Source organism: Entelurus aequoreus, linkage group LG09 (genome assembly GCF_033978785.1).
Source record: "Entelurus aequoreus isolate RoL-2023_Sb linkage group LG09, RoL_Eaeq_v1.1, whole genome shotgun sequence".
Taxonomy (NCBI): Eukaryota; Metazoa; Chordata; class Actinopteri; order Syngnathiformes; family Syngnathidae; genus Entelurus; species Entelurus aequoreus.
In genome coordinates this window covers 63,114,484-63,137,203 of record NC_084739.1, presented here as the reverse complement: position 1 = coordinate 63,137,203, position 22,720 = coordinate 63,114,484, and the positions used below count along the sequence as shown (strand labels likewise).

The following is a 22,720-nucleotide window of genomic DNA, read 5'->3' as shown; positions in this document are numbered from 1 at the left end:
TTCACTTTTTGCTGTGTAGGGAGCTATATATATTTTTTTAAATGATTTCTTTTAGCTGAACTTGTGGAGCAGAAAACGGTTCTAATGGTGGGATTAAAATACTTAAAAAGTGCTTTGGTTTTGGACAAAGTGCTTGAAAAACAATAGCATAACTTGAAATAAAACTAGACATTTCTTATCCTTTTTTTTCCATGTCCAAATATAATCTATTATAATGTATATATAAAGTAAGACGATTTTTGATTGAACAACCTTTTTGTTTTTCACCACAATTAGGTGCTGCAAAACCATTAAAAATGCAAAATTTTAACCCCTGTAAGACTTTTCTTTTACTTTATACATTTTTAAATGTATATTTGTATTAAATATTTTGATTGAATTTGTAAAAAAAAAAAAAGATTAACAAATCCAATTGTTACCGCATTTTTTGGAGTATAAGTCAGGCAAATCATATTGTCTAAAAATGCATTTTCCAATCCATAACGTGACATTATCACGCTTGGAATATATATATGTATACCGTATTTTTCGTAGTATAAGTCGCTCCGTAGTATAAGTCGCACCGGCCGAAAATGCATAATAAGAAGGGAAAAAACATATATAAGTCGCACTGGAGTATAAGTCACATTTTTGGGGGAAATGTATTTGCTAAAAGCCAACAGCAAGAATAGACATTTGAAAGGCAATTTAAAATGTCTAAAGAATAGTGAACAACAGGCTGAACAAGTGTACGTTATATGAGGCATAAATAACCAACTGGTATGTTAACGTAACATATTATGGTAAGAGTCATTCAAATAACTATAACATATAGAACATGCTATACGTTTACCAAACAATCTGTCACTCCTCCATCCATTTTCTACCGCTTATTCCCTTCGGGGTCGCGGGGGGCGCTGGAGCCTATCTCAGCTACAATCGGGCGGAAGGCGGGGTACACCCTGGACAAGTCGCCACCTCATCGCAGGGCCAACACAGATAGACAGACAACATTCACACTCACATTCACACACTAGGGCCAATTTAGTGTTGCCAATCAACCTATCCCCAGGTGCATGTTTTTGGAGGTGGGAGGAAGCCGGAGTACCCGGAGGGAACCCACGCAGTCACGGGGAGAACATGCAAACTCCACACAGAAAGATCCCGAGGCCGGGATTGAACTCACGACTACTCAGGACCTTCGTATTGTGAGGCAGATGCACTAACCCCTCTGCCACCGTGCTGCCTTCAGTCACTCCTAATCGCTAAATCCCATGAAATCTTATACGTCTAGTCTCTTACGTGAATGACATCAATAATATTATTGGATATTTTACGCTAATGTGTTAATCATTTCACACATAAGTCGCTCCTGAGTATAAGTCGCACCCCCCGGCCAAACTATGAATAAACTGCGACTTATAGTCCGAAAAATACGGTAACTTTAAATAAAACTAGACATTTCTTATGCTCTTTTTTTTTTTTTTCCATGTCCAAATATAATCTTTTTTAATGTTATAAAGACGATTTTTATTTGAAAAACATTTTTGTTTTTCACCACAATTAGGTGCTGCAAAAGCATTAAAAATGCAACATTTTAACCCCTGTAAAACTTTTCTTTTACTTTATACATTTTTAAATGTATATTTGTATTAAATGTTTTGAATTAATTTGTAAAAAAAATAAAAAATTAACAAATCCAGTTGTAAACAATTGTACATTCTAAAATAGTTTACTATATTACAAGTATTTTTATACTTGTATAGTTGCATTAAATAAATAATTTAAAAAAGCATTGACAATTTTTTTGTTACCATGAATTGATTAACGTGGACCCCGACTTAAACAAGTTGAACAACTTACTGGGTTGTTACCATTTAGTGGTCAATTGTACGGAATATGTACTCTACTGTGCAATCTACTAATAAAAGTTGCAATCAATCAATCAAAACTTCGTAATTCCAAATTTTAACCGCTCACAAATTATTTTTCATACATCCGAGGAGTTTTTAGGAATAAAAAAAAATGTTTTAATAAATCAATTTTATTTAGAATGATTCATTTTTCGAAAATATTTTTTCTTTGTATTTTTTCTTGTATTTTCATATTTTTTTAATTATGATTGACTTTGCAGCTTGGCTGGGAGGAATGCCATGGTCATACTGGCTGATAGTCAGACAAGTGAGATGTTACTAAATAGCGTTATTTTCCTTTATAGAAATACTTTCATCTGTTGGCACAATTATTGATGATAAACGTATTGGCAACCACACGACAAAATGAAAACAGCTTTTGACTTTGCCTTCCGTTCTTGGCACTCGTCCATCTTGCAAACTGTGGCGTCTTCCTCCGTCCTGTCCTCAGAACGGCTACACGCCGCTCCACATCGCAGCCAAAAAGAACCAAATGGACATCGGCACCACGCTGCTGGAGTACGGCGCCGACACCAACGCCATGACGCGGCAGGGCATCAGCCCCATCCACCTGGCGGCGCAGGAGGGCAGCGTGGACTTGGTGTCGCTGCTTCTGGCCAAGAGCGCCGCTGTCAACATCTGCAATAAGGTAATAATACTAGGTACACCTTCCTGACTGACACACCAACAGGTTGTCGCTCACTTTTCAACCTGCAGCACTTTTTCATGAAGCCTGGCAACATTGTAAACATTTTAGTGCCTCACTTTTGTGTCTTCCCTCCACACTCAGAGCGGACTTACGCCGCTCCACCTCGCCGCTCAGGAGGACAAGGTCAACGTGGCAGAAGTCCTCCTCAACCACGGCGCTGACGTCAGCCCACAAACTAAGGTGCAAACTTACCTTTGTGATGACGTGAGCACAATATTGCTTTTGAAAGCTAATGCTGACACAATAGGATGAAGATTGCATCCTCACTGTGATGCCTGTGCTGTTGTTGTTCTGACAACTAAACCTCATGGTAGCAAAGCGGAAGTGAAGCTGAAGCAAACACGCAAACACATGCAGGATTTTATATTTACATCTAACCTATTTTTCGGACCTGACAGTCGCTTCAGGATGCGCCGTTTATTTACGTGGCTCTACTTCGACAGCGTCATCTTTGTTGTAGCGGTGTAGCGTACAAGGACGGGAGTGGAAGAAGTGTCAAAAGATGGCGCTAACTGTTTTAATGACATTCACACTTTACTTCAATCAATAACGGAGCAGCATCTCCTCATCCGTGGCTCACTAGTGCAACAACAACACCCAAAATGTGTCCTGTGACCGGAACTCTCTAACAACTAAAGTTCCTTGGGTGAATAATGTAAACTCACTACACCGGTATGTTTTAGCGCTTTCATGGTGAGTTTACTGACAGATATAAGTAAGAACTTTACACTACTTTATAATAGAAATGGCAACATTGGAGGATGAATGTCACATAACAAGATAGAAAAAAAAGAAGCTCATAAATTACGGTGTCACGGACTACAAAGGCGGACGTGTGCACATTTTCAGGACTTATGCAGATCTCAAATACAGATCAGCAGGTACCAGAAGGTAAGAAAAGTTGCTTTTGCATAATATTGCATAATGGTGTACTTATGACTGCATTGGGGTTAGGGATGATGTTTGATAAGAAATTATCAAGTTTGAGTCTATTATCGAATCCTCTTATCGAACCGATTCCTTATCGATTCTCTTATGGAGTCCAGATAGGTTGTTGTATATGGAAAAAAATACAATATTTGGTTTAATAAAAGCTCACTTTTATTATATAAGAAAAAAATAAAATCTAATAAATAAATATTGACTGTTACCCCCCTAAAAAAATAATATAAAGTAAAAAAATATTGGCTGTTGTTACCCAAAGTATATTAAGTGGGATTTTTCAGAAAAACAAATATATACAGTAACACAAAAACAACCTGTCTCTGTGATCACTATAGGTGTATAAATAATAATATAGTGTTAAATAAAATCAGTCCCTTGGGCACAAAACTGGAAATAATACAGCTCTCCAAAAAGTGCACTTCTGCTGCTATTGGAACATAACTGTTTGTTATGATGCTTTGACATTTTTGCACTTTTATTTCTTTATTGAAAGAAAATTCTATGAAGAGAAAAGTTGTTTGCAAATGTGGTTACAATGCTAAAAAATGAAAAGTTAAAGCTAAAAAAAAGAAATACACTTTATTGAGTTAACATTATTTCTTTATAGGGGGAAAGATGTGATGTTATGAGCTAGGGAATATAACAACTACACTACCCAGCATGCAACGGGAGTGACGAGCATGCGCGGTAGCCCCGAAAAGTGTCGTCACCCGGCAGCTAAGAATGAGGTTATAAGCACGTTGTGAAAGTAAACGTCAAGAACTCAGCCAACACGCCTCGTCTGCATTATTTATAATTAGACAGACAACACATATACAGTGTGAGTTTGTAACGTTTATGAGGAAAGAAAAACAAAAGCTGAAAAAGGGAGATGTGTTGTATATATATGTATGTGCTGCAGTGTTGTATATATATGTATGTGCTGCGGTTGCTTTAAGAACGTAGCGACAGCTGCCGTAAAGGAGGTGCGTTGCTAGCCTGGTTGCTATGTTTCCGGTTGGTGGTAAAAGTGTTGGTCATGTGTTTGTACCCTGCTAAAATCTCTCAGTAAAGTTATTCATTGGATTATACATTTTGTTTAGAACTTTATTACACCTTGGAGCGCTTTTTCCCGTCCATTGTTTTTCCTGCTTTCGCTATCTGCGCCTAATGACTGAGCTACGTGACGTCATTTCTTGTGATGTCACACGGAGCATTTCTGGTCGGGACGGGATTCGAATAAAGAACCAACTCTTTTTCTTTACTATAGTGGTCTCGATAACGGGTACCGGTTCTCAAAAAGAGATTTGAGTCAGAGGACTCGGTTCTTTTCTCATCGAACAACCGGGAAAACAGGTTTCGAGTATCATCCCTAATGGGGACACATTTTCTGGGCGCACATAAATATGCTGAAATAACATGTATCCTTTTCTAACTTCATGATTCATGAAATGAGTCTAAATTCACAAGTGTTGTATTAAATAGATAGATAGTACTTTATTGATTCCTTCAGGAGAGTTCCCTCAGGAAAATTAAAAAAAATGATGCTACCTATGTACAGAATGAACCACATCTTAGTACATCAGTTGAGGGAAATGAGTGTAATTTGATTTTGATGTTATTAATTTCATATTCTGATGGATTAAAAATGAACACCAATGGGAGCATTTTAAAGGCCTACTGAAATGAATTTTTTTTATTTAAACGGGGATAGCAGATCTATTCTATGTGTCATACTTGATCATTTCGCGATATTGCCATATTTTTGCTGAAAGGATTTAGTATAGAACAACGACGATAAAGATTGCAACTTTTGGTATCTGATAAAAAAAAGGCTTGCCCCTACCGGAAGTAGCGTGACGTAGTCAGTTGAACATATACGCAAAGTTCCCTATTGTTTACAATGATGGCCGCCAGAAGTGAGAGAGATTCGTACCGAGAAAGCGACAATTTCCCCATTAATTTGAGCGAGGATGAAAGATTTGTGGATGAGTAAAGTGCAAGTGAAGGACTAGTGGGGAGTTGAAGCTATTCAGATAGGGAAGATGCTGTGAGAGCCGGGGGTGACCTGATATTCAGCTGGGAATGACTACAACAGTAAATAAACACAAGACTCTATTAGCCACAACACAACCAGGCTTATATTTAATATGCCACAAATTAATCCTGCATAAAAACACCTACATGTTTGTTATGCTAGCTCCTAGCTCCTCTGCTAGCTCCTAGCTCCATAGAACACGCCAATACAATTCAAACACCTGATCAACACACACAATCACTCAGCCCAAAAGACCGTTCACCTAACCCAAGGTTCATAAAGCTTATATATTTAAAAAAAAGTTACGTACGTGACGCGCACGTACGGTCAAGCGATCAAATGTTTGGAAGCCAAAGCTGCATACTCACGGTAGCACGTCTGCGTCTTTGTCATCCAAATCAAAGTAATCCTGGTAAGAGTCTGTGTTGTCCCAGTTCTCTACAGGCGTCTGTGTATCGAAGTCAAAAGTCCTCCTGGTTAGAGTCTCTGTTATCCGAGTTCTTCCATCTTGACTGCATCTTTCGGGAATGTAAACAAAGAAGCGCCGGCTGTGTACGTGTTGCTGCTGAGACGTTTCGCACCGAGAACTTTCTTCCTTGCTTGCTCAGCTTCTTTCTCCATAATGCAATGAACATAATTGCAACAGATTCACCAACACAGATGTCCAGAATACACCCAGAATGAGATGAAAACAGCTATTTCGTATTGGCTTCAATGTGGAAGGCATACCCGTGTTCCCCGGGCTACATCACGCGCATACGTCATCCTCAGAGGCGTTTCGAACCGGAAGTTTAGCGGCAAATTTAAAATTGCAAATTATAAGTTAACCCGGCCGTATTGGCATGTGTTGCAATGTTAAGATTTCATCATTGATATATAAACTATCAGACTGCGTGGTCGCTAGTAGTGGCTTTCAGTAGGCCTTTAAAACTCTGCCAGACTCATTTCCACCTCTTATGATGATGAGCATTATCACATCAGGACAAATGAACATAGAATACTATTAACCCCAACATGTAAGTGTAAAAAAACATATTGAGAATGTTTGTTCTATTTTCAAACCAAGAAAACAATCTAAAGTTGTCTTTATTTTGAAGTAATCATGTCATGATTTTACCATGTGGCCCCTGAGCTAAAATGAGTGTGGTATATTACAGTATGTGTGTAGAAGGTGATGCAGGACACTTGTTTACATGTGCTTTATTCTGCACCACTCAACACAAAGCTCTTACACAACCGGTCTTTTTCTTCACTTTCTCACAGATGGGCTACACGCCGCTGCATGTGGCTTGTCACTATGGCAACGCCAAGATGGCCAACTTCCTCATGCAGAATCACGCCAGAGTCAACGGCAAAACCAAGGTACAAAAACTGTTGTGTTCAGTTTAAATCAGGGATGTGGTGCTTTCATATTACATTTAAATAGCCAGGGTGTTGACAGGTGGCAATTTGTCGCCATCTTGTGGACTGTGTGAGTAACCCAGGTTAGTGACCGTGACGTGTACTCTCTTTACATCACAAACACAGCATTTACTTGTACGACCCAATCCAAACAACCTTTCCTAGTCATGGTGCAAAAATAATCCAAGCAGCACAAAAAGTCCACACACATAACACAACCTGCTCACAGAACTTTGCAGATATTATTTAAAAAATGTCCCATCACCATACAATTTGAATTGCACCCATTTTTATTCATTTCAAGGCATGATGGGAAAAGTGCAAAACACTCTCCTCACTTATTCATATTTGACTTTTAGTTGCTTAATATTTATGATTGATTAGTAAACTTCAAAGAGGTCGTCACGGAAGTAAACAAGGTAGGAGTTGAACTTTCACATACTCTTAATATTCAATATATTATATAAAATAATAAATAATAATTGTTATATATCCCTTATATTATTATATGTAAACACACGTGTGTGTGTGTGTGTGTATACTGTATATATAAATGGGTGTGTGTATATAAATATATATATATATATATATATATATATATATATATATATATATATATATATATATATATATATATATATATATATATTACTGTATATACTGCATATACATATATAGTGTGTGTGTATATATATAGTATATACATATATACTATGTATATATGAACTGTATATATGTGTGTGTGTATATATATATATATATATATATTAGTATATATATATATATATATATATATATATATATATATATATATATATATATATATATATATATATATATATATATATATATATAAAGTTACTTTGCATGCAGTCGATGGTGGTACTTGGAGAGTGCTTTTGTTGTTTGAGAAGCACTAATCTAGCAGATCAAGGTTTAAGAAGCAGAGTTACGATGCCATCTACTGTACAAAGTTGTAATGACAGGGTTGGGGAATATAAAAGTTTGTATATTGAATCATTTCCTCATAAGAAACAATGTAAAGATGACTAATAAGGACAAAAGTTAATATTTTAGTAAACATCTGTACAAGCTGTTATACCATACTGTATATCAAACTATCATAACAAGTGGTGATTGATCAACTTTTTATTTAATAACAGAACCAAAACAATAACTAGCTGAACCGGCGTCATTTGCATCCGCCCTGCCAACACGCACACACACTGTCACTAGCCCTGTGGTGCACCCACAGTATGACATCACAAACTTTGACAGCTACAACGATTCGGAATAAAAATTAAAATCCACTTTACCTTGTCGGGTAATCTTCTTGGTGTGCAGCGGAAAGGAGGAGGGAAAAGGGGCGGTGTCATCAACGCTGTGGATATTTCAAACCACACATCGCTTGTTCATTGCTTTTTTTGGACACATATTGAGCTAGAAAAACTAGCAAAATTATGTAAAAAGGCTAACAGAGCACACAAGGTAGCTATTAGCGCAGTAGCTAACGACAGCACTGCTGTGCTGACTAATTGAGCACCAGAGAGCGATCAGCCCGCCCACAATGGATGTGCTTCCGGGCACAAAATGGCTGCACTGTGAGACACACAAAGGGTGTCTGTACACTTAGACAAGGTTCCGTACACCAAAGCATATTTTTATTTGGTCTGTAGAAAAGTTTGTACATTATTATTTGTGTCGGTCATCATTTATTTATGGCGGGCTGCCATGAATGTGTGGGAAATGTTGCTGTCCAATTAAGTGCTTTTTCTAACTGCAGTCTTTGGTCCCATGACAAATATACCAGTGCCAAGCAAACTGTACTTAAGTACCGTATTTTCCGGACCATAGGGCGCACCGGACTATAAGGCGAACTGCCGATGAATGGTCTGCTTCTGATCTTTTTTCATATATAAGGCGCACCGGACTATAAGGCGCATTAAAGGAGTCATATTAAGATGATTATTTTCTAAATGCAAAAGACTTCCTTGTGGTCTACATAACATGTCATGCATTTCTCAAAATGTTGCATAGATGATGTTTTACACATCATCTTCACGTTGCTTCAGGATGCGCCATTTTGTGGGCGGTCTTATATCCGTGCCTCCACTTGGACAGCGTCTTCTCCCCGTCATCTTTGTTGTAGCGGTGTAGCGTGCAAGGACGGGAGTGGAAGAAGTGTCAAAAGATGGCGCTAACTGTTTTAATGACATTCACACTTTACTTCAATCAATCACGGAGCAGCATCTCCTCATCCGTGGCTCACTAGTGCAACAACAACGCCCCCGTGAAAAAGCGTCCGACCGAAAATCTCTCAATAACTAAAGTTCCTTGGGTGAATAATGTCAACTCACTACACCGGTATGTTTTAGTGCTTTCATGGTGAGTTTACTGACAGATATAAGTAAGAACTTTACACTACTTTATATTAGAAATGGCAACAGTGGAGGATGAATGTCACATAACAAGAAGATAGAGAAAAAGAAGAAGCTTATCCACTACGGTGTCGGCACGGACTACAAAGCCGGAGGCGCGCAATTTTTCAGGATTTATGCAGATCCCAAATACAGATCAGCAGGTACCAGAAGGTAAGAAAAGTTGCTTTTGCATAAAATTGCGAAACAAAACGCCAGATAATGTCTTACCTTATACACACACCATAATAATACTCCTATGTTGAAGCACATCAAGCGGTGTGGCTTCATAGCTTACCAAAGTCCTACTAAAACATTTTGATAGATTTTTAAATGCCGTGTGTAATGTTCTATATTTTCAATGGAACATATAAAATGTTGCTGTTGTTTACTTGAGTCATATTGCCATCATAGTGCGGTCTACATGTATCTCTTATGTTTGACTGCCATCTGCTAGTCACACTTATCATTAGACCTTGTACCAAAGAAAATAGCTTCGAGGTGGATAAGCTCAACCAGAATTATTCCGTACATTAGGCAAGTGTTTTTCAACCACTGTGCTGCGGTGAAATACAGTCTGGTGTGCCGTGGGACATTGTCGTTTCACCTAATTGGGTTAAAAATGTTTTGCACACAAGTAATTATAATCCGTAAATAATGTGGCAGAGTAACCATGTTAAACTCTTCCATATCAGTAGGTGGCAGCAGGTAGCTAATTGCTTTGTAGATGTCGGGAACACGTAGTGTCATGATCACTATATGCAGACGACAGCGGGAGGCAGGGTGCAGGTAAAAAGGTATCTTATGCTTAAACCAAAAAGAAACAAAAGGCGAGTGCCGCTATGAAAAGGCATTGAAGCTTAGGGAAGCTATGCAGAACGAAACTAAAACTGAACTGGCTGCGAAGTAAACAAAACACAGAATGCTGGACGACAGCAAAGACTTACTGTGGAGCAAAGACGGCGTCCACAAAGTACATCCAAACATGACAATCAACAATGTCCGCACAAAGAAGGAAAGGGTCCGCACAACTGAAATAGTCTGGATTGCGAAAACAAAGCAGGTGTGGAGAATAATGTTCAAGGAAGACATGAAACTGCAACAGGAAAATACCAACAAAACAGGAAAAAGCCACCAAAATAGGAGCGCAAGACAAGAAGTAAAACACTACACACAGGAAAACAGCAAAAAAGTCCAAATAAGTCAAGGTGTGATGTGACAGGTGGTGACAGTACACCTACTTTGAGACAAGAGCTATAGTTCCAGTATATATTAATTCATATTCATCATATATTCCATATATATTATCCAGCTATAGTATATATTCCAGCTATAACTCGCTGGAATAAAAAAGACAATATAACATACATCCATAAACGTGGATGCATATGAAAAAGTGCAATATATTTATCTGTACAGTAACCTATTTACTTATTTATATATGCACCTTATTGCTTTTTTATCCTGCACTACCATGAGCTAATGTAACGAAATTTCGTTCTTATCTGTGCTGTAAAGTTCAAATTTGAATGACAATAAAAAGGAAGTGTAAGTGTAAGTGATGCATGCTTGGTTATGCTTTAAAGCAGGGGTCACCAACGCGGTGCCCGCGGGCACCAGGTAGCCCGTAAGGACCAGATGAGTAGCCCGCTGGCCTGTTCTAAAAATAGCTCAAATAGCAGCACTTACCAGTGAGCTGCCTCTATTTTTTTAATTTTATTTATTTACTAGCAAGCTGGTCTCGCTTTGCTCGACATTTTTAATTCTAAGAGAGACAAAACTCAAATAGAATTTAAAAATCCAAGAAAATATTTTAAAGACTTGGTCTTCACTTGTTTAAATAAATTCATTATTTTTTTTACTTTGCTTCTTATAACTTTCAGAAAGACAATTTTAGAGAAAAAATACCTTAAAAATGATTTTAGGATTTTTAAACACATATACCTTTTTACCTTTTAAAATCTTTTCTCTTCTTTCCTGACAATTTAAATCAATGTTCAAGTAAATGTATTTTTTTTATTGTAAAGAATAATAAATACATTTTGATTTAATTCTTCATTTTAGCTTCTGTTTTTTCGACGAAGAATATTTGTGAAATATTTCTTCAAACTTATTATGATTAAAATTCAAAAAAATTATTCTGGCAAATCTAGAAAATCTGTAGAATCAAATTTAAATCTTATTTCAAAGTCTTTTGAATTTCTTTAAAAAAATTTGTTCTGGAAAATCTAGAAGAAATAATGATTTGTCTTTGTTAGAAATATAGCTTGGTCCAATTTGTTATATATTCTAACAAAGTGCAGATTGGATTTTAACCTATTTAAAACATGTCATCAAAGTTCTAAAATTAATCTTAGTCAGGAAAAATGACTAATGATGTTCCATAAATTAGTTTTTTTATTTTTTCAAAAAGATTCGAATTAGCTAGTTTTTCTCTTCTTTTTTTCGGTTGAATTTTGAATTTTAAAGAGTCGAAATTGAAGATAAACTATGTTTCAAAATGTTATTGTCATTTTTTTTCCTGTTTTCTCCTCTTTTAAACCGTTCAATTAAGTGTAAATATCATTAATTATTAATAATAACATAGAGTTAAAGGTAAATTGAGCAAATTGGCTATTTCTGGCAATTTATTTAAGTGTGTATCAAACTGGTAGCCCTTCACATTAATCACTACCCAAGAAGTAGCTCTTGCTTTCAAAAAGGTTGGTGACCCCTGCTTTAAAGTCATATCCAACAATTGCGAGAACAACTTTTTATTGTCAATAAATTTCGTTTTTTAATGATTTCTGCTGTTGGTGTGCCTCGGGATTTTTTCAATGAAAAAAAAGTGCCTTGGCTCAAAAAAGGTTGAAAAACACTGCATTAAGCGCACCAAGTTTTGTGGGGAAAAAATGATTTGAAGTGCGCCTTAATAAGTCCGGAAAATCCTGTACATGTTTTTTTATTTTCAAGTGTGACCGCAGCCTCCAACAAAGTCTTGTTTTGCTCACGTCTCCGTCATGTTCCTCCAGAGCGGTTACACACCTCTGCACCAGGCGGCGCAGCAGGGCCACACCCACATCATCAACCTCCTCCTCCAGCACGGCGCCTCGGCCAGCGACCTCACCACGGTCAGTGCCACACTCAACTTGGGGCTGCCAGGTTGTCGGTTTTCTTCCCGAGCGCATCTCACTTCCTGTCGCTCTCTCTCCTTTCGCTCAGAATGGCAACACGGCGCTGTCCATGGCCCGTCGCCTAGGTTACATCTCGGTGGTGGACACCCTGAAGCCTGTGACGGACGAAAACCTCAACACTGTGGTCAGTTGTTGACTAATGTTCCTAATAGAATAATCATCAAACTATGCTAAACAAGATCCGTTGAGGGACGTCACATGTTTACACTTGTGCGGCAACATGAAAAGGAGTAGGAAGAAGCAGAATTAATTTTAGTTTGTTCACGCTATGTGTTGACCGTTTATAATAATAATTAGGGATGTCCGATAATGGCTTTTTGCCGATATCCGATATGCCGATATTGTCCAACTCTTTAATTACCGATACGATATCAACCGTTACCGATATCAACCGATATATACAGTCGTGGAATTAACACATTATTATGCCTAATTTGGACAACCAGGTATGGTGAAGATAAGGTACTTTTTAAAAAAATGAATCAAATAAAATAAGATAAATAAATTAAAAACATTTTCTTGAATAAAAAAGAAAGTAAAACAATATAAAAACAGTTACATAGAAACTAGTAATTAATGAAAATTTGTAAAATTAACTGTTAAAGGTTAGTACTATTAGTGGAGCAGCAGCACGCACAATCATGTGTGCTTACGGACTGTATCCCTTGCAGACTGTATTGATATATATTGATATATAATGTAGGAAGCAGAATATTAATAACAGAAAGAAACAACCCTTTTGTGTGAATGAGTGTGAATGGGGGAGGGAGGTTTTTTGGGTTGGTGCACTAATTGTAAGTGTATCTTGTGTTTTTTATGTGCATTTAATTTTAAAAAAACCCCAAAAAAACGATACTGATAATAAAAAAACCGATACCGATAATTTCCGATAATACATTTTAACGCATTTATCGGCCGATAATATCGGCAGACCCATATTATCGGACATCTCTAATAATAATAATAATAGATTTTATTTGTAAAAAGCACTTTACATTGAGTAAACAACCTCAAAGTGCTACAGTGTATTAAATTTTTTTAAAAAGATTTAAAAAAAAAAAAAAAAACTAGAACAGCCAAATAGCTAAAACTAGTATGCATTAGGGCTGCAACAACTAATCGATTAAAATCAATTATACAAATAGTTGGCGATTAATTTAGTCATCGATTCGTTGGATCTATGCTATGCGCATGCGCAGAGGCTCTTTTTTATTTTTTTTCATTTTTTTTTATAAACCTTTATTTATAAACTGCAACATTTACAAACAGCTGAGAAACAGTAATCAAAATAAGTATGGTGCCAGTATGCTGGTTTTTTTTCAATAAAATACTGGAAAGGAGAGAAATGTATTTTGTCTCTTTTATCCGATTATTAATCGATTAATCGAAGTAATAATCCACAGATTAATCGATTATCAAAATAGTTGTTAATTGCAGCCCTAGTATGCATATATCTAAAAAAAAAAGGCTTTTTTTAAAAGAAGGGTTTTTAAGCCTTTTTTTAAAAGCATCCACAGTCTGTGGTGCCCTCAGGTGGTCAGGGAGAGCGTTCCACAGACTGGGAGCGGCGGAGCAGAAAGCCTGGTCTCCCATCGTTTGGGGCTACAGGAAGAGAAAATGATAGAAAATGTCTAACAAAAAAGAAAAGGGGATAAAAAATAAACAAGTGGAGAATATATTTTTAAATAAAGACAAAAAAATATAGAAATAATTTACAATTTAATCAATTGAAAATTGCACACATTGAAAGAGTAATGATAAATAAATACAGGTGTTAAAACATGTCTAATTGTGGCACCTGGCACTTATTTAAAATGTTTTGAAAATACTACATGGCCTTTAAAACCTCTTTAAAAGCCGTTATTGCTGTAAATGATCGTATATTTTTGTATAGCTACCAGGGGCGTTTAATAGCTTAACTGCAGAGAGTACCAGGTGTCTGTTTATTAGGCTCAGAGGCCCTTAGAGGAATTTTAAGTTAAATAATGAAAATTATGCTTAAGTTAAAGTTAAGTTAAAGTACCAATGATAGTCACACACACACACTAGGTGTGGTGAAACCTTGTTCACCCCCTGGGAGGTAAGGGGGGGAAGTGAGCAGCAGTGGTGGCCGCGCCCGGGAATCATTTTTGGTGATTTAACCCCCAATTCCAACCCTTGATGCTGAGTGCCAAGCAGGGAGGTAATGGCTCCCGTTTTTATAGTCTTTGGTATGACTCGGCCGGGGTTTGAACTCACAACCTACCCAACTCAGGGCGGACACTCTAACCACTAGGCCACTGAGTAGTTTTTTTTAAATACCCTATTGACCCAAATCTAAGACGGCCCGGAATATAAGACAACACCCTGTTTATCGGTGCAATAACCAGTTGGAAATTGCAATTAGAAATGAGAGTTGTTAAATGACTCTCTTTAATTAATCGTCATTATTTTAAAAGTAGCATCATAATTCCTCCTCTGCAGGAAGAAAAGTCATTTGGCGCCACCTGTTGGTTTGCATGCATAAATCTGTACACACCAAGCAAAAGAAGGGGAGAAAAATGATCATTTGGGTCAATATTCAACACTATTAAATATTCTCATACATTTTAGCTTTAGATGTCATGTCTGTTATAGTCAGTCCTTGCAATGACAATTACTACCACTTAGGGGCGCCATGTGTGTTTACCGTTAGTGATTGACTGCATGAATGATGGCATCTATTTCAGTAATAAACAGAGGTGGGTAGAGTAGCCAGAAATTGTACTCAAGTAAGAATACTGTTACTTTAGAGATTTATTACTCAAGTAAAAGTAAGGAGTAGTCACCCAAATATTTACTTGAGTAAAAGTAAAAAGTATGTTGTGAAAAAACTACTCAAGTACTGAGTAACTGATGAGTAACCTGTTCGTTTAATGATGACGGCAACAAATAATGCACAAAAACATAAAAATAGCAATGAGCAAATTCAGAGCCAGGAATATCTCTTAAGCAACTAAAACAATAATATATATTAAATAATAATACATTAACATAAAAAAAATGAAGGCAAATTGAGCCACAATAACTTAACAGCACCATAGGCTCAGTAGGCAGAGATTACTAAGGAAAATAACAAGTTAGCCTTACTGATAGGTGTGGGCTGCACCTGAGAACACACTGTGCACTTCTGATTGGTGTGTGTGTGAGTGTGTGTGTGTGTGTGTGTGTGTGTGTGTGTGTGTGTGTGTGTGTGTGTGTGTGTGTGTGTGTGTGTGTGTGTGTGTGTGTGTGTGTGTGTGTGTGTGTGTGTGTGTGTGTGTGAGGCTGCAGTGCGTTAATAAATGTCCCCACACGATGTACATTTGACAGTGATTCATAGCAGGGAAGCTAACATCAGCCTACGGTGACAGCCAAAATATCTACTAACGTTACTTACCGCCATGTGCTTCCTCAAATTTGACGTTGAGTTCATGTAAGCTTGAACTTGTTGTTTTGCGTCACATGACCAGGCGGTCATGTGACCACCTGACTCTGTTGATTGGTGAAACGGAGTCAAACGTCACCAGTGACTGTATTTGATTGGTGGAACGCAGGCATGCGATAGATCCTACTTTGAAGGTCTGTCTGACAAACCAAAACAAACAAAGCGTGCGTTAAAGGCCTACTGAAATGAATTTTTTTTATTTAAACGGGAATAGCAGATCCATTCTATGTGTCATACTTGATCATTTCGCGATATTGCCATATTTTTGCTGAAAGGATTTAGTAGAGAAAATCGACGATAAAGTTCGCAACTTTTGTTCGCTGATAAAAAAAGCCTTGCCTGTAGCGGAAGTAGCGTGACGTCACAGGAGCTAGTATTCCTCACAATTCCCCGTTGTTTACAATGGAGCGAGAGATTCGGAGCGACAAAGCGACGATTACCCCATTAATTTGAGCGAGGATGAAAGATTCGTAGATGAGGAACGTTACAGTGAAGGACTAGAGAGGCAGTGATGGACGTATCTTTTTTCGCTCTGACCGTAACTTAGGTACAAGCTGGCTCATTGGATTCCACACTCTCTCCTTTTTCTATTGTGGATCACGGATTTGTATTTTAAACCACCTGGGATACTATATCCTCTTGAAAATGAGAGTCGAGAACGCGAAATGGACATTTAAAGTGACTTTTATCTCCACGACAATACATCGGTGACACACTTAGCTACTGAGCTAACGTGATAGCATCGTTCTCAAATGAAGATAGAAACTAAATAAATAAACCCCTGACTGGAAGGATAGACAGAAGACCAACAATACTATTAAACCATGTACATGTAACTACACGGTTAAAAATTCTCAGCCTGGTAAGACTTAACAATGCTGTTGCTAACGACGCTAAGGCTAATTTAGCAACTTAGCAACCGGACCTCACAGAACTATGATAAAACATTAGCGCTCCACCTACGCCAGCCAGCCCTCATCTTCCCATCAACACCCGAGCTCACCTGCATTCCAGCGATCGACGGCGCGACGAAGGACTTCATCTGTGGGTTTGGCGGCAAGCATTGGCTAGGCGTAGTAAGTAGTCCTTGTTGTGTTGCTGTAAGTATTGTACTTAGCCGCTAATACACCGATCGATCCCACCTACAACGTTCTTCTTTGCAGCCTCCATTGTTCATTAAACAAATTGCAAAAGATTCACCAACACAGATGTCCAGAATACTGTGGAATTTTGTCGAAGAAAACAAGAGGTTTCTGTATCGGGTCCGATGGGGTCCAACCACTTCCGTGGATTTTGTGATGTCACGCGCATAAATCATATCCAAAGGAGTTTTTCAACCGGAAGTGTGGCGGGAATTTTAAAATGTCACTTTATAAGTTAACCCGGCCGTATTGGCATGTGTTGCAATGTTAAGATGTCATCATTGATATATAAACTATCAGACTGCGTGGTCGCTAGTAGTGGCTTTCAGTGTCATCCTTTCCAAATATAACGGTTAATAAGGAAATAATACAAAATGTTAGTGAATATCGTTACCTGGGTGTCATTTTGGAGCCAACACTTGGCTTTAAAAAACATATCAAACAGATGTGCCAGAGTCTTAAATACAACATAAAAAGGTTCAAATGTATCAGGAATTCATTAACACTGGAGGCAGCTCAAACTTATTTTAATGCAATGATTATGTCTCGTTTTTATTATTGTATAACATGTTGGTCGCAGGCAAGCAAAATGACATTGAGGCCATTGGAAACTTTGCACAAACAATCCCTCAAAATCCTTGACCGAAAACCACAACACCACCATCATTGTTTAGTTCTCCAAAAATACAGATTGTTAAATTTAGCTAACATTCAAAGATTAGCATCAATACGAATGGCCCATCGAATCTTAAATAACACTGCACCGGCGCCACTTAAGCACTTTGTCCAGTTTACATCTGCTGTGACAACTAGAAACACACGAGCCTCCACCAGGGGGCAGTGTAGAATACCCAGATGTAAAACCTCTTTTGCACAATCAGCCTTTTCATATAAAGCCATAAAGGAATGGAAGGACCTCACAACAAACTTGAAAAGTCTAACAGATTATTCTTCATTCACAATTGAAGTTAAAAAGTGGCTTTGGAGCAATCAAAGCTGCTCACACGGTCACTAAGGTGGGCATTATGTTGGACACATCAACCTAATGTGTATTATATTTATTCATGAGAGCATTTTTGTTGTAAATTGTGAGGTGTGTGTGTTAAAATCATGCTTGTTTTTACAAATGATGACAGATGTGAACAAAAGTATGTATTGTCTTTGTGTGATGATGTAAATGAGGTGTGCTTGTATTGTATATTAAGTATGTGTCCATGAAAGGGCATTTTATGACTTTTTTCTTAATACTTGTGTATGTTTTTATTGTCATAATTGTATTGCATGATTTTTGTATCCCTTTAATTTAGGTAGCCAGGGACTGCAGATGGAAATGAGCTATTTAGCTATAATCTGGTACAGAACATATCTGTCTTTGAGCTTAATGTTTCTGTACATTGTCCCTTCAAATAAAGACTCAACTAAACTAAAGTAGGCCTTTAACAGATGGATAAAAATCAGTAGCGAGTAGCGAGCTGAATGTAGATAAATGGAGCGGAGTAAAAGTTTCTTCTCTATAAATATACTCAAGTAAAAGTATGTTGCATTAAAACTACTCTTATAAGTACAATTTATCCCAAAAGTTACTCAAGTAGATGTCACGGAGTAAATGTAGCGCGTTACTACCCACCTCTGGTAATAAACCAACAGAATTTGAGTCTTTTCATGTAACATATCCAATACGACTCTTGCATTGGAGCTCATTGTGTCGCATTTCTGCCTTTCCACCTTGCAGAGCACAGCCGAGAAACACAAAGTCAACGTCCCCGAGACCATGAACGAGTTCCTGGACATGTCCGATGACGAAGGTGGGTCTTTATTTGGAAGCCTCACGCTGCATGACTGTGCTTTGTGATGCCATAACGTGTTGCACGTGTCACTCTGTATGCGCTCACGTCTCACAGCTTGGGCCAACGTGCCTGAAAGGCTGGATGAGGACTCTTTGTCAGATGACCATGAAGGTATACTCTGCTCCGCTTTGTGCTTCTCACTAACACATCTTGGAGCTAACCTGCTTTCTTGGAGATACATTAACCCTGGAAAACTTTCTTTAGTCCTGCTTTCTATGTCACAGGGGGTCTAACACGTATACCGTTTACAGTAAGTATGAGAAAATGATTAGGATGTGTCGCCACGACAGTGTATTGGAAGAGTGTTGGTTCTGGAATTGAAACCGTTTAAAGGTGATTTTTGGACTTTGTGTTTGTCCTCGCATGTGTTGGACAGTGTGTGTCCCCAGGAAGTGTACTTTTTATCAAGTGATATTAGGGGTGTAACGGTACACAAACATTTCGGTTCGGTTCGGTACGTACCTCGGTTTAGAGGTCACGGTTCGGTTCATTTTCCGTACAGTAAGAAAACAACAAAATATACATTTTTTGGTTATTTATTTACCAAATTTGTAAACAATGGCATAACATACATATACACACCCAGGGTCCATTGCCAGGGTTCATGTGGTCAACATATATCTAGGGATGATACTCGAAACCGATTTTCCCGGTTGTTCGATAAGAAAAGAACCGAGTTCTCGGACTCAAATCCCTTTTTGAGAACCGGTACCCGTTATCGAGACCACTACAGTAAAAAAAAAAAAAGAGTTGGTTCTTTATTCGAATCCCTCGGAACGACTCCCGTCCCGACAAAATGCCCCGTGTGACATCGCAACAAATGACGTCAAGTAGCTCAGTCGTTTGTCACGGCGGGGTGCCGCGGGGTGCCGCGTGCTGCGGTTCGTTCTCCCGGGACGCAAAACTGACGCGTGCAGGTAGGAGATGATTTATTTCTCATAAACAATACACGTTACAACAGACAGGAACGAAACAAAAGGGAAGCGTGCCGTTCGCACGAGAAGCTAAAGCAAAAACTGACTTAGCACAGGAATACTAGAAGCTAAGGCCACTTTAGCACATTTGCAAATGCAAACAATGAAGCCACGACGAGTGAGCGGAAAAGGCAGGCTTAAATAGAGTCTCTGATGAGCAACGGGTGCGCGTACAAGGCAGGTGAAAATCATAAGTAACCATGGTGACTAAAACAAACCCCCGAAGTGCACAAAACAACTAAGGAAGTCCAAAACTAACAGAACAGAACTAAACAAAACATGATCCGACTACATCATAATACATCACACTTTCATATAATTTCACTTTACAGGAGTAGGAAGAAGTCAAGCTTATTTAATCCTCCCCCTTTCCCACTTCATGGCGTTTACAAATATATATACATCCTTTACAGACCTTTTTATAATAAAATATCTGTGAATTAGTATATACAACAGTTTTGTAATATGTAATTAATTAATTCAGTCATTATTAATATACTGAGATGAAGAATATCTTATTTTCAATGAGGTTGAAAGTATTTCACATAATTCTTCTTCTTTGTACTTTGTAAGCACTATTCATTTGAACAACCTCTTAAAGTGGATCATATCAGTACAATGTTTCACTTCTTTACTTCATCCATTCCATCATTTCATTCCACATCATTTTAGCTGTTTGCAATTTTACCAAATCATCGAACTTTAATATTTCTGACTCAATAAATAAAGTGTATGTTCTCTATATCCAACATTATGTATCAGTCTAATTGATCTTTTTTGTAACACGGTTAACGACTGTAGTGCACATTTGTAGTTATTTCCCCACATTTCTGCACAATAACTCAGATATGGTAATACTATAGTAGCGAGCAGTAGAGAATGTGAGGTGATTTGTTAAACAAAATATTGTGTGTTTTTTTCCACATACAACAACCTATCTGGACTCGATAAGAGAATCGATAAGGAATCGGTTCGATAAGAGGATTCGATAAGAGGCTCGAACTCGATAATTTCTTATCAAACATCATCCCTACATATATCAAATAAAAACTAAATAAGATAAGGCTCAGAATGGTTTCTTAACAAAACTTTTCTACATATAAAGTGCTTTTTTTGAGTGATTGATTGAGACTTTTCTTAGTAGATTGCACAGTACAGTACATATTCCGTACAATTGACCACTAAATGGTAACACCCCAATACGTTTTTCAACTTGTTTAAGTCCACGTTAATCAACATTAAACTGCCTCAAGTTGTTGCTCAGATTAAATAAAATGACCAAATTTTTCTTCTACGTATAAAAAGTACAACATTAAACAGTTTCAAGTCAACTCAGCCTCAGAGTAACTTTTCTTTCCCCCCCCCAGCCTGGCTAACTTGTCAGTAAGAGAATATATGGGCTTATTGTTCTTCCACCATAGAAGTGGCTCAAAATCTAGTTTTTAATGCAATATGGACTTAAATCTGCTGCTATGTAAACATTTGTTATTGCTTTAGCCCTGCCTGACTCGCCGAGGAGAGGCTGCTTGAATGTGGTGGTGACGCTTCAAATGGGTTAGCATGTTTGACGTGTTGTCAGAACCATACCTGCTGAACAATGTCGGCAAACCTCCGTCCTCCATTGGTGTATCGCGCGGCCAAAGTGTTCCCAAACGGGAGATCTTAACGAGGCAGGAGGGTCTTCCAGCTCTGGCTTTTACATGTTGTCCTAGCCCGTTAGCTGCTAGCAAGCCGTGTGTTGTGCCTCCGTGTGCATTGTTTACACAACGTGCGCTACGCTACTTAATATGTCCGTGTGGAAACTCGTTCGGTACACCACCGAACCGAAACCCCCGTACCGAAACGGGTCAATACAAATACACGTACCGTTACACCCCTAAGTGATATACAACGTAACGGGCACTTGTCCATCATAATAGATGCCATATTCACCTTAGAACCAGCGACTAGGATTGCCAAGGGGTGGAAAGTGTCCGGTAAATTTCCGGAAATTTCCCACAGCAAGTAAGCTCGGGAAGTTTGGAAATTTTGACCATTTTTTGATGATTCAAAGTTGGACACCGTCCATCTTATTGTGTAGAATAAGATGAGAAGCTTGTAAAAGACTAATGCAATGCCACACACAGATATAAATAGTCAGCTAAACAATTGGAGTTGTCTTTAAAAATATTTGACTGATGGACAAATGAATAGAAATAGGCTAGATGAATAAATGAACATGCTAAATCAAACTATAAGCTACATTCTTGTATGACAACAGAATGGCTAGCAGAACAGAAGGCAGAGGAAACTACACCTTTTCATTTACTATTTGCTACTTCAACTTTACACATCACAAAAAAGGTCAATTCGGATCGCTAACGTTGTTAGCATAAATGAATGGGATTTAACATAGAGAAAATTAGCATCACGGCTAACGGAGAAATATTTTGGGTTCATTATGAGACTGCGGTGGTACATAAACCTAGCTAGCTAGAGATATTGGCCCCAAAATCATGTAACAAGTACAGGAACAGCTAGCTAGCTGGAGTGTAAGTCTGCTGGAGTAGTCTACAGTCATACAGTAACAAGCAATTACACCTCTATTACACTTAAATACCATAGATCAAATATATTTAATATCATCAACACTTACCTGACTGGATGAATTCCTTGGGCTCAAATACTAGTGTGGCCTCAATAGCCCTGCTGTAGTGTGTAGCATGCTGGCAATTATCTGTGCATGTGATGGAGGAATGCACAGTGCAGGGTTGAAATT

At 38.0% G+C, this 22,720-nt stretch overlaps 1 protein-coding gene across 24 annotated transcripts in view; it reads left to right on the top strand.

Annotated features, from left to right (window-relative positions):
• Positions 1-22,720, top strand: part of LOC133657617 (ankyrin-3-like) — a 280,491-nt gene that overhangs the window by 144,624 nt on the left and 113,147 nt on the right. For 17 of the 24 annotated variants that reach the window (XM_062059155.1, XM_062059163.1, XM_062059154.1 and 14 more), the window contains 7 exons: positions 2,344-2,541; positions 2,683-2,781; positions 6,827-6,925; positions 12,393-12,491; positions 12,583-12,678; positions 18,874-18,946; positions 19,043-19,099. In XM_062059155.1, the coding sequence (XP_061915139.1) occupies positions 2,344-2,541; positions 2,683-2,781; positions 6,827-6,925; positions 12,393-12,491; positions 12,583-12,678; positions 18,874-18,946; positions 19,043-19,099 (721 nt within the window). The remainder of the gene's footprint in view (positions 1-2,343; positions 2,542-2,682; positions 2,782-6,826; positions 6,926-12,392; positions 12,492-12,582; positions 12,679-18,873; positions 18,947-19,042; positions 19,100-22,720) is intronic. The other 7 variants (XM_062059147.1, XM_062059165.1, XM_062059145.1 and 4 more) reach the window with 1 other exon arrangement.